The 12,757-nt window shown below is 47.8% G+C and overlaps 1 protein-coding gene across 17 annotated transcripts in view; it reads left to right on the plus strand.

Annotated features, from left to right (window-relative positions):
- Nucleotides 1-12,757, plus strand: part of SOGA1 (suppressor of glucose, autophagy associated 1) — a 115,343-nt gene that overhangs the window by 62,605 nt on the left and 39,981 nt on the right. For 7 of the 17 annotated variants that reach the window (XR_004970085.1, XR_004970084.1, XM_036323354.1 and 4 more), the window contains 2 exons: nucleotides 11,409-11,457; nucleotides 11,675-12,001. Coding sequence is in view for 14 of the 17 variants with exons in the window: in XM_036323354.1 (XP_036179247.1) it covers nucleotides 11,409-11,457; nucleotides 11,675-12,001 (376 nt within the window). In the remaining 3 variants the exon portion in view is untranslated. Of the gene's footprint in view, nucleotides 1-9,398; nucleotides 11,458-11,674; nucleotides 12,002-12,757 lie in introns of those variants that run through there. The other 10 variants (XR_004970086.1, XM_036323353.1, XM_036323359.1 and 7 more) reach the window with 9 other exon arrangements.

Raw genomic sequence — 12,757 nt, forward strand, 5'->3', positions numbered from 1 at the left:
TCCCCCCCCCCCCCCCCCCCCTCCCCCCCCTCCTCCTCCCCCCCTCCCCCCTCCTCCCCCTCCCCCCCCCTCCTCCTCCCCCTCCTCCTCCTCCTCCTCTCCTAGTTTTCTCCCTCCTTTCTCCCCATCTCTACTCTTCAACCAAAGTCCCAAGGAACCCTGGGGTCCTAATCCCTTATAGACTGCTAGGCTTGGGCCCATGGTGTTGGCACAAGTTGGTAGGGATAAATGGAAGACCATTGGCATGGTTGGCCCTAAAGTGGGCGACCTCATGTTTCTTCTGAGACCTCTTTCAAATTAGATGCTCCTGGGGTCCTTGATGTCTGTATTTGAAATAAAAATCCTACCACTTTGCTGTAGAGACCCTGTATGCACAAGGCAGCAGAATCCTCTTCCCATCTCCAGCAACCCCTTCCCCCCAATTCTTTCTCCACCAAAGGATGACCAATTTTAAAACATTATCAAGAGTTCTTACTTTAAAAAAAAAAAAAAAAAGAGTTCTTACTTTCACTGAACTCAAAATGGGCTGACCCCATGGCCTCCCCTACCGGTTGCTTTCCCAGGTGACACAGTTGAGGACTTCAAAACTGACCCTCTTACACCCTGACCACCATGTGGCTCCATCATGCCTGCCCCATGCATCTTTTATAGTTTCATCACTCGGTCTGTTTTCTTCTTGCCTACCCAACTTCTAGGCTCTTCCTCCTCCTCCTTTCCCATTCAGAATGTCCCCCTTTCCAGCCTAACACCCCCCCCCCGCACCCCCCGCCAAGTTCCCAACTTCTAGGCTCTTCCTCCTCCTCCTTTCCCATTCAGAATGTCCCCCTTTCCAGCCTAACACCCCCCCCGCACCCCCCCGCCAAATTCCCAACTTCTAGGCTCTTCCTCCTCCTCCTTTCCCATTCAGAATGTCCCCCTTTCCAGCCTAACACCCCCCCCCCGCACCCCCCGCCAAGTTCCCACTGCCTCTTCGTTAATAATGATGATGATCCCCTACACACTCCCCCTAGAGCACTATTTAGAAATCGCTCCCCCAACTCTGGGAGGCAGCCTTCACAGGACAGGGGTTAGTGTTCCCATTTTGCAAATGAAGAAACAGGTGCAGGTCTCATCCCAGAGTCATGTAATTGGGAAATCATCGAGTCTAGACTGGAACCTCAGTCCACTGGATCCCCAGCCCAAACTCTGTCCTGCTTGCTGTGCAAACCCACTGCCCTACTGGGAGCTCTGTGCGGATACAGGACACCTAGAACATGCCATTGCCCAACCCAGTCTTGAAAGCAGTCCGCCCTGATTCACTGGACCTGTGTGTTCCAGAGGGTAGTCTGGGGACCCCTTGTATCAGAATCCTTGGAGGACATGTCCAAATGCAGCTTTCTGGGCCAGGAACCTACATGTTTAATAAGCTCCCAGGGAGGTCCTGAGCACCAGTGGCCCCCTGTTTGTGTTCACAGCCCTGATCACTAGGCCACTTTCTTTTAACCAATAACCACAATCCTCTATTTTAAAAAGAGCACTGTGCTGGGAATTAGGGAACTAATCCTCAACGCAGCTCTGACTTGGCCTAATAACCCCGAGAACTTCCAAGACCCATCAGAGGTTACTTACAATTGGGCCTAATACAGCAGAAATAGAATCTTTTAAAATCTTAGTTTAATAAAACAACATAAGTAGAAAGTAAAAAAGCAAGAAGAATTCTCATTCCCCAAATCGGTCTGATGTAATTCCCATAACCATGCAATTAAAATTTACCCTTGAGTTTTCTGGCATCCATACCACAAAGAAAAACACATCAGGTTCCATAACTCTGATTATCCAGTCATGGGAGGCAAGCATATTTGACCCAGGAGACAACTCTTATGCTATTAATTTATAGCATGTGTCCTTCAAAGACCACTTAGCAAACTGACATTTCAACAGATGAACCTAAGGTGTAAGGATGTTTTCCAGGTGACTTAAAAAACAACAACAAACTGCCACCAACTTGAATGACCTCCTTGGACTCAGATCATGTGGCCACTCTATGCCTCAGTTTCCCCAGTTATAAAGTGGGGATAATGTCCTTCTACCTCACATGTCTTGTGATGAGGACCAAATACAATACTGTGCTTGCAGGTCTACTTGGAAAAGCATAAGATTCTATTCAAATGTGAAGTGGTCCAGTCACACTCATTGTCCCTAGGCCAGCTCCTCAATGTCCTGACCCTGGGGGTGACATCCCCCTCACTAGTCTCAGTGAATGGAAAGGGGGCCAAAAGATCATCTGAACCATCCCCGTTCACTTTTTAAAAATTGTGGCAAAATACACATAACATAAAACTTAGTAGCCATTTTAAGTACATTCACAGTGTTGTGCAATCATGACCAATGTCCATTTCCAGAACTTTTCATCATCCCAAACTGAAACCACCCACTAAACACTCCCCACTCCCCCTGCCCCCAGCCCCTGGTAAACTCTACTTTATTTATGAATTTGCCTATTCTGGGTACCTCGTATAAGTGGAATTGTTCACTCTTTGCCATTTTGTGTCTAATCTCACTTTTTTTAGATGAGGAGTCAGGCCCAGAGAAGAGAATGGCTCACCCAAGTTCACACAGCAAACTAGAGGCAGAGCCAGGACCAGAACCCAGGTTTTGGCATCTGTGATCTTGGTTGTGCCTCTTCCTATATCTGGGCTGTCTGCTCACTTCCCACCTCTCATCCATCCTCTTTTACTATCTTCTTCCAAAGTTTCCCCTCCCCCTGCCTCCTCTTCTCTGCTGGTTCCTGCCCGCAGACCCAGTGCTCTGGCCAATGGCCAGGTTTTCTTCTTCTGGACCTTCAGCTTACTTGTAGCATCCATCCCTCAGCCCTCCCAGAATAGTCTCCCCAGTACTACTCCCCTCCCATGGATTTCCCTGTAACCTCAGCACCTCACATCCCCCTTCCCCCTGTCCCCAGGCTCATATTCCTGTCTTATCAGGGAAGTGCCCAAGGTTGGTCTTCCAACTCATGTTTGCTTTCAGATCTGGGGGGTGTTTTCTGGGTTCTGTTTTATTTTGTGTTTTCTCACACCAAAGGGGGTACCTTTCCCCAATGCCTTAGGTGGCATCAGCCTTACCAGCCCTTCTCATTGGGCTCGGCCCCAGCCAACCCCCAGTCCAGAAACATCTCCTAGTCCCATTTTTTTAAAATATATTTTATTGATTTTTTCCAGAGAGGAAGGGAGAGAGATAGAGAGTTAGAAACATCGATGAGAGAGAAACATCGATCAGCTGCCTCCTGCACATCTCCTACTGGAGATGTGCTCACAACCAAGGTACATGCCCTTGACCGGAATCAAACCTGGGACCTTTCAGTCGCAGGCCGACGCTCTATCCACTGAGCCAAACCGGTTTCAGCTCCTAGTCTCATCTTTGAGTCACATTATCTTCTCTATCCACAGCCTGCCGGAAGGACCCCAGCATTTCCCACTGGGAGTGTGTGTGGGTGGGTGGGTGGAGGGGGGAGTGTTGGATCCTCACTCCTGGCCTCTGCCCTGCCCAGTCCTGCATGGCCTTGGTTGAGGAGATGCAGCCTGGCTTGGGTTCTTCTCTCCCTGGTCATCTGTCCATGTCTCTCCATTTGACATCCCACCACTCTGCTCTCCCTTGGGCCTCACCAGCTCTGGAACAGCTAGCTCATCCTGGCTGAACCTGTAGCTGACCCTGGCTCTGCCACTCCCCCTCCCAAAATGCTTGCAGTTTGCAAAGTCCACAGACCCAAGAACTAAAGGAGACATGATGCTGGGCCTGAGTCCTGTCTGTGCCCAGGGCTCCTCCCACTCCTCCCTCATACTCCTTGGACCATCCCTTATTTATCCCATCGACCCCGCTCCTGTCTCTTCCTGCCTTTCACCAGCCCTCTGGATCCCAGACCCCAAGCAAAGGAGCTTTGGTTTCCTCTAAGCATCCTTGAAGGGTTAGGGTAGTCAGGCCTGGCTGCCTTGTCACACTCCATTCTGACACCACTCAATCTGCTTCCCTGAGGAGAAACCTCAGCCAGCAGTCTGAGACTTGCCTCAGGTCTGGGCAGACCTTTTAACTTCCCTGAGTTTAGCTGGTTGTAAAATGTAATGATAAGAACTAGGGTGATCCCTAGAGCCTTAGGGTATCCCTCATGTTTTGGGGTCCTGCATCACCATCCTCTCTTCACTGGACCCTGGTATCCTAGCTCTTCTCTCAGCTCAGCCCCTGATCTCTGTGCCTTAGTTTACTTCTCCGCACAGGGGATTCACCACAAGATGATTCCTAGCAGCTTCCCAGTTATTTGGTGCCTCCGAGGCTGGGCCTTGCCGGGTCACTGAGGATGGGATACCTGGGGGTTCTCAAAGCAGCTGGAACATCACCTGGAAACTTGATAGAAATGCAAAGTATTGGCACCATCTGAGACCTACTGAATTCGAACTTCTGGGCTGGGGCCCAGCAAGCTGGGGTTTAACAAACCCTCTGGATAATTCTGATAAAACAGGAGTTTGCCTACTGCTGACCTATGCTAGCAATTAGTGCAGCCTGGTGAGGGACTGAGGCTGGCCCAGACCAGGAACAGGTGGGAAACACCAACTCTAGACTCCTGAAAGACTGGGAACTCTCCTCACCTCACCCCTACCCCCACCCCAACAAAACCCATGTCCTCCTTGGAAGCTGGAGGACAGGGAGAAGGCACACATTTTTCTTTTTCCTGCCCCTGGCTTGGTTCCAGCTTTGCTCACCTCTCTCACTTGTCTGGGTTTTACAAAAGGTTATGTAGGTTGTACAAGCCACGCAGGGGTTGGCAGTCCTGAGGCAGGAGAAAAAGACCCTGTCCATTTACCCCTTGGGAACTTCATAGGCTCATGGCCTCTCTTCAAATGGAAAGAAACCTATCTCAAGAGAAAAATCCTACATCCCCAGCTCCTCCTCCTCCCACCTCCAAGGAGATCTTGCAGATTGTGCCAAAAAGCAGCTCCAATCCCCAGTGACGGGAAGAGAGCCAGAAGCTGTCCTTCCTTTCCATCCTGCCCCTCCCAACTCCTGCCAATACTGTGAAGCCCCCTTCCTGCCCAGCCTGGGTTCCTGGTGAGGGGCCTGCAGTCAAGGGCCCAGGGAAAGGTCTTCAGGAGGGAAGAAACCAAGGGCATCCTTGGGCCAAACTGTCTGCCTCTCCTGTCCACTGTTCTCTTCAGCTCACTCCTATCTTTAAAGGCTCCTTCCCAGGATGGATTGGGTGCTAGGATGACTGTGGTCCAACCCACCAGCTCTCCCTGCCCCTATGTCTTATTTCAGACATGAGGATAGCTGTACAGTGTAAACTTACAAAGGGTTTTTAATGGTTGTAGATTGGAAATAAAGTATGTCATATAAACAGTTTCCATGGCCTTTCCTCCTCTGATTTTTCTTGTGGGATGGGTGGAGCTCCCAGCAAATTTGAAACCTGACTGTAGTCTGCCCCTATTTGTCTGGAAAGTAGGGATCCCTGGGAATGCCACAGCCAGCTGGCTGGTTTGGGGCCACTGGGGAGGGGCCACCAGGTGTTCCCTGCTGCTAACTGCTGACATCTCAGAGTCTCCCATGAAATGCGGTATGACCACTGAACATGCAGAGTGCTCAAAAATGGAACTGAGCTTTTCTACAAAAGACTTAAAAAAATTATCATGGGGAAAATTTTTAAAAAATTATCATGGGAAAAGAAGGACACTTTAGACATGTGCTAATTATCTATTAGAGTATAACTAATTATTTCAAAGCATTTATTATATCACAGATGCTGTGGGTTAGGAATTCCGGAACTGGGTAATTGTGACTCAGGGTCTCATGTCAATCAGGCTGCAGTCATGTGAAGGCTTGATGGAGGCTGGAAGATCCATTTGTCAGGTGGCTCATATGCCTGGTAAGTCAGTGTTTGCTGTTGGCAGGAGGTCTCCGTTCCTTCCCACACGGACCTCTCCATGAGGCTGCTTGAGTATCCTCACAACATGGTGGCTAGCTTCCCTGAGTGAGTGATCTATGAGAGAGCAGGGTAGCAATCACAACGTCTTTTATGACTAAACCTTGAAAATCATGTTATCATTTATGCAATGCCTTATTGGTTAAACAGATCAGCCCTATGCAGTGTGGGAGAGGACTACACTAGGCATGAACACGAGGAAGCAGGGACCATAGAGGGCCATCTTGGAAGCTGACCACAAAAATTCTATAGATCTCTGTTTTGAGGGTCTAACAACAGCCGGTGCTAAGCATTGAGAATGCAGGAGATGAGCCTAGAAGACAGGAAAGCAGATGTCAATCACAGGGCACTCAGGGAGCCTAGAGGAATCAGGAAAGGCTTCACAGAGGACAGGGCCACACGAAGAGGATGGTGGTATGTTGTAGGCAAGAGACTGAGGGGAGATGGTTCCAGGGAGAGGGAACAGCACGTGTGAAAGGAGAAAGAGCAGAGCAGAACTGGGGAACTGTAAGCAGTTTTATGCCACTGGAATGGGTAATGATAAAAGAAGAGGCTGAGTCAGATCACACAGTGCCTTATGAGGGGACAAATGTCCACGTTCTATAGACATTAGGGAGCTGTAGGAGAATTGAGAGCAGGGAAAGGAGACAGAGGAAGTATTGGGTCTGGATTCCATTACGCTATATTCTCACTGTGCTCCCGGATGACCAGCCCTGGATCAGAACAGTGTTCTGGCCCTAGCTGGTTTGGTTCAGTGGATAAGAGCGTCAGCTGCGGACTGAAGGGTCCTGGGTTCGATTCTGGTCAAGGGCACATGCCCAGATTGGGAGTTCAATCCCCAGTGGGAGATATGCAGGAGGCAGCCAATAAATGATTCTCTCTCATCCTTGATGTTTCTATCTCTCCTTCTCCCTTCCTCTCTGAAATCAATAAACATATATTTAAAAGAAATAGAACACTGTGTTCTGTTCTTGGGATGTTGACAAATGAGGAGTTGGAAGAGTAGATGGACACAGAAGGAACTGGGTACCATTGACTCCCAGAAAGTGATAATCAGGGAACCAAAAGCAAATCCCTGCTTTCATTTTATTTTTTAAAAACATATTTTTATTGATTTCAGAGAGGAAAGGAGAGGGAGAGAGAGACAGAAACATCAATGAGAGAAAATCATTGATCGGCTGCCTCCTGCACACTCCACACTAGGGATAGAGCCCACAACCCAGGCATGTGCCCCGACTGGGAATCGAACCTGACCTCCTGTTTCATAGGTCAACACTCAACCACTGAGTTCCACCATCGAGGACAAATCTTTGCTTTCAGATGGCTATTGGAGCCAGCAGGCTGAAAACACATGGTAGAAATTTCAGGAAGGCAGGATTCTGCCTCACATCAGAAAATAATTCCAAGGACCACAGCTGCTATGGAAGGATGACCAGTCATGCTCCAGCTGCCATTCCCTAACCTCTCATTCAGACTTTATGGACTGCTCATAATTCAACAATTGGAGGCTGCAGATCTGAAAGGACCACACATGCAGGGGGACGTTTTTCATGGTGTCATACCAGGTACTGAGGAAGCAGCCTGCTCTTTGGGGCCAACGGGGATAGTGAAAAAGGCACAGGCTCACTCTTGGGAGTACAGAAGGGACATCTGGTTCTCAGCATAGGACCTTAGAGAAGGCTCTGAGAGATGACTCCTCAGCTTAGAGTTAAAATTAGAGAAATTTTCCAGGAAAAAGTAGGGAAAGTCTTCCCAGGTAGAAGGAATGGCAATCAAAGGAGCAGAGGCAAGAAGCTATGGGAGCCCTGGTGGGGTAGCTCAGTTGGTTAGAACATCATCTGGATACTCCCAAAGTTATGGGTTCAATCCCTGGTTGGGGCACATGCAAGAATTGACCAATGAATATATAAATAAGAACAACAAATCGATGTTCCTTTCTCTCTCTCTCTCTCTCTCTCTCTCTCTCTCTCTCTCTCTCTCTCTCTCAATCAACAAATTAGAAAAAAAAATTTTTTTTAAAGCTATGGGAGTGGGCACAGGAGCAATTGGGGAGATGGTGTCCTGCAATGAGACTGCAAAAGAGAGTTCTTGAACTTTGCCATATACTATTGAAAGGGCCAGAGGAGAAAAAGTCTAAAGCAGGAATAGTAGAATAGGATGAAGCAAACAGTATGTAGCTCCAGTCTGCCCTGGGAGACACGGTCCACATTTTAATGGGCAAAGGACCTGAATAAACACGTTCCAAAGAGGACATACAGATGGCCAAGAGACATGAAAAAAAAAAAATGCTCAACATCACTAATCATCAGAGAGATGCAAATTAAAGCTACAATAAAATACAATCTCACACCTGTCAGAATGGCTACCATCAATAAATCAACAAACCACAAGTGCTGGTGAGGATGTGGAGAAGGGGAACCCTAGTGCACTGCTGGTGGGAATGCAGACTGGTGCAACCACTGTAGAAGACAGTATGAAGTTTCCTTAAAAAATTAAAAATGGAGCTACTTTTTGACCCAGCAATCCCAGTTCTGGGAATATATCCTAAGAATCCCAAAACACCAATCATAAAGAATATATGTTCATAGCAGCGTTATTTACAACAGCTATGATCAGAAACAACCCAAGTGCCCATCAGTATTTGAGGGGATAAAAACGATGTGGTACATTTATTTACACAATGAATACTACACAGTTGTAAAGAAGAAGGAACTCGTACCCTATGCAAATAGCATGGGTGGACCTGGAGATTATTATACTAGATGAAATAAGCCAGTCAGAGAAAGATAAGTACAATATTACGTCACTAATATGTAGAATCTAATGAACAAAGTAACCTGACGAACAAAATAGAACCAGAGGCATGGACACATGCAACAAACTGACAGCTGTCAGAGGGGAGGGGGTGGAGGGAGCTGAACGAAAGAAGGGGAACAGATTAGCCAGAACCTACAGTCTATGCATAGCCCATGAACCGGCAGCAGTGCGGCGATGGCCAGGAGGCGGGCGTGGGGTGGGGTGGAGAAAAGTGGGACATCTGTAATAGTGTCAATAATTTTTAAAAGATGATGAAGAAGAAGCAATGGGGAGGAGGACCACTAGCCCGGCAACAGGGGCAGAGCTTCAGATGCTGAGGTATTTCTTTGGCCAGTACCTAGGCCCCAGTTTCCCCATCTTAGATGGGTTCTGGGCCGCGGGGTGCAAAAGGTCAGGACGGTGCGGCAGGTCCCTGGAGGGGCCTCTCCGGACGTGGCATAGCTGCGGAGACGTTAACGTGGCCGCTTCGGGGCGGAGAAAGATTTGGACGCGGCGGCGGCTGCAGGGTTCGCCCGAAGTTAAATACCAGTTTGCGCATGCGCCTTGAAGGAGGCGGGCGCTCTGCGTGCGCGTGCGCAGGCCCGGGCCGCCGGCCGCCGGCCGCGCATGCGCCCTTAGTTGGCGGGAGATTTCGGTAGCGGCGGCGGCGGCAGTGGCGCGGGGCGTGGTCCGTGGAAGGCGTACCGGACTCAGACCAGAAATAAGAGGTGCAGGGGGTCCAGGGTTGACTCGTGGCCGCGGAGAGTGACCTGCGGTCTTGTATTAAGAACGGAGGCTTCGGACTGAACGGGCGTCGCTCTCTGAGGTCAGGAAGTCGCATACCTTTCCCCGGACGCGGCCCCACTCACTCTCGCCCCCCGCCTTTTTGGCGTCGGACCTCGGCCCAGTCCATGCCGGTCGCCGCCCCGCGACAGCGGACACTAGGGGTGCCCAGAGGCGCTGAGGCCTCCTGGGCGAGAGGAAACCCGAGGATGATCGCGCCTCTCCCTGGCCTGTGCAGAGCCCGCGGTCTAGGGTTGGGGTGGGTCACAGAATTCCGCCTCTGTCCCCAGACAGGCTTTTGCCTCTGAACCTCAGTTCCTCTATCTGCAAGGAGGGGTGAAAGACGGTACTTACGGAGCCGTGGAAAGGATTAAATGGGGTAAAGAGTTAATGGTGGAAATAAGGCGGTCACATATAACAGGTCCTGGCATGTAATAAGTGCTTAACAAGCAGCTTAACCAGTGACAGTTGTTGCTGTTATTTCCAGGCCTGAATCTGTGATTGTTGTAACTGCGGGGATTTAGATCCATGGCCTATATCTATTCTTGTTTCTCTTTTCTATGTCGTCCCTCCAGATATATTCATTTCTCTTTACTTAGCACTACCCTACCCGCCCCGCCTTCCCCCGTACCTGCTGGGAGTGAGGGGTAAGCGTGGCAAATGCAGAGATGCCTCAGTCTGGTCCCTGCTGTCTTCCGGTCAGTCCTTGCTGACATGCACTAGGAATACAAATACAGTGTGTTTGGGGCGACAGACATGTAAACAGCCCCTTGCTAGGAAAGAGAAGTGGTGTGAAAGCTCACTTTTGAGCTAGGTTGGGAAGGATGATTAAGTTTTACAGGCTGTATATGCCAAGATTCAAACGCGGTGGCAGGATATGGGCGTAGCAGGAGAACAGAAGTGGGTAGGTTGAGACTAGTGTATGAAAAATTGGAAAAACCGCTGCTGCTGCTGCTGTCTAACGAATGGCTAGGAGAGAAGCAGGGCTGGATATAGGAAAACTAGTGGACAGGATTATTGGGTGGATAGGGTGGGAGGTGGTGGAGATTATGAGACCTGAACTAAACTAGGAAGTGGAAGTGGAGAAAAGGTTTCGAGACAAACTCATAGATGCAGACAAAAGAGTGGTGGTTACCAGAGGAGAAGAGAGGCGGGAGAAGACAAAGGGTAAAGGGGGGTCACATATAAAGGGTGGAGCAAAAGTAGATTTATAGTTGTGAGTATGCAGAACACAGTTTATTCTTGTGTTATTTATTGTACTATTTTTTTTAACAACCTTAAACCTACTTTTGCCCCACTCTGTATAATGACAGAAGGAGACGACTTCTGATAATGAGCACACAATGGAGTATACAGATGTTGGATTATGAAGTTGTACATCTGAAGTTTATATACTGTCATTAACCAATGTTATTGTAATAAATTTAATTTAAAAAAAGAAGTAGAGAGGCTGTTAGAGGTAGAATGGATGGAATTCTAGATCTGGACATTTTAAGAGTAAAAAGTAAAGGATAATGTGATTTTTCTAGTTTGGAAGACCATGTAGGTCATCATGCCATCAACTGAGTTAGGAAATTAGGGACCAGTTAAACACAAAATAATTGGGAAATAAAAGAGGTTATGTGTTAAGGGAGATGTGAGTATTTCTAGTGATAAGTTCTATAGAAATGCAGAACAGTAGATGAGGAACCCTGCCGATGGTCCCTGTGGAGGATGTGGTGGATGAGGTGGCATTGGGCTGGGCCTTGCCAGACAGGTAAATTTTATGGGAAAGAGATGGGCAGTTCAGAGGCTGGAAAGCACAAGGCCTGTTCCTGTGTAGTAAAACCCCAGTGAGACTGGGGCTGAAGTGTGGAGAACAGATCACCTCATTTTCCTATTTTAGGGTTCTCGACCCAGGATGACTTCAGTGACTAGATCAGAGACTGTAGAAGGTGAGTTTTGTACCTTTTGCCTTGGGTTCAGGTTTCTTCACTATCCTCAAATGGTTTCCTGGCTCTTGGTGGAGCTGGAATCACATATTCATGTATTTGCACAGGTACTTCCTCAGTGTCTCCATGATCTGGGGCATACATTTTCCATTTCCACTTTTTTGCACAAATACTCAGTTGTGGGTTTGATTTTATATTTTGACTTTTTTTTAATAACAAGTGCTAGAAGAGGAACCAGTGACATCTAAGACTCATGATCATCAAATGGAATCAAATCCCAATCCTGTGGAAGTGTGTAATAAATCGTCTGCCTCCCTGGAGATGACTCAAGGACTTTCAAAGGAAAGAAGTCACGTTGGCTGTAGCCCTAAAAAAGGGGAGTGTTGTGATCTCAGCCACGAGGAAGGACTTCAGCCCAGGTCCCTTCATTTGTCTCCCCAAGAACAGTCTGCCCATCATCGAGACAGAAGACAGTCCTGGCGGCGAGCAAGTATGAAAGAAATCAACAGGCGGAAGTCACTGCCTCCCTTTCATCAGGGCATCACAGGTGGGGTGCTGCACACATAAGCCAGTGGAGTTGCAGCTCAGATAAGATGTGGCAGTGAGGTATGGTAGAAAGAGCGTAATGGGACAGACTTGACTTGGCAGAAGGAGTGTAGTGGGACAGACTTGACTTTGCTACTTATCAGCTATGTGGCGAGTAAATCACATCACCTCTCTGAGCCTCAGTTTCTTGAAGTACAAGATTTAACATGGAAAGTCTCTAGCACGTTTCAGGAAAAACTGTGACCTTAAGCGGCTTACTTAAACCTCCCTTGTCTTATGTTCCTCATCAGTAAATGGGATGAAATATCTATTTTATAAAATTATATGAGGAAAAAATGAATTGATTATAACACAATACTTGGCACATGGTAAAGAGCTCAAATGTTAAGCTATTGTGATTACTTTAAAGATATTATCTCACTTCCAGATGGCCTATGTCTAACAGGAAAACAGGATAAAAACAGCCACTTAGCATATCAGAAAATTGCTGCCCCAATTATGCATGTATTTCATAGGTGTGCCAAGAAAGCATCAGCAGTTCCCTAAGGTCACCCCAACTTTTATCTCTGTTCCAGAGCATGTGGACCTAAAAATTCTGTATCACAGAAAATCACTGATGTAATAAGATTATTTCCTTGTTATTCCTGGCCACTTGCCAGATTTCTTTGGTTATACCCAGAAGGTATTCTGTGTTGTTTTTTTTTTTTAAACTAACAGCAGTGAGAAGTTATCAAAAAAGGAGACAAAAGAACTTTAA

The sequence above is a fragment of the Myotis myotis genome, unplaced genomic scaffold (assembly GCF_014108235.1).
Source record: "Myotis myotis isolate mMyoMyo1 unplaced genomic scaffold, mMyoMyo1.p scaffold_m19_p_9, whole genome shotgun sequence".
Classification (NCBI taxonomy): domain Eukaryota; kingdom Metazoa; phylum Chordata; class Mammalia; order Chiroptera; family Vespertilionidae; genus Myotis; species Myotis myotis.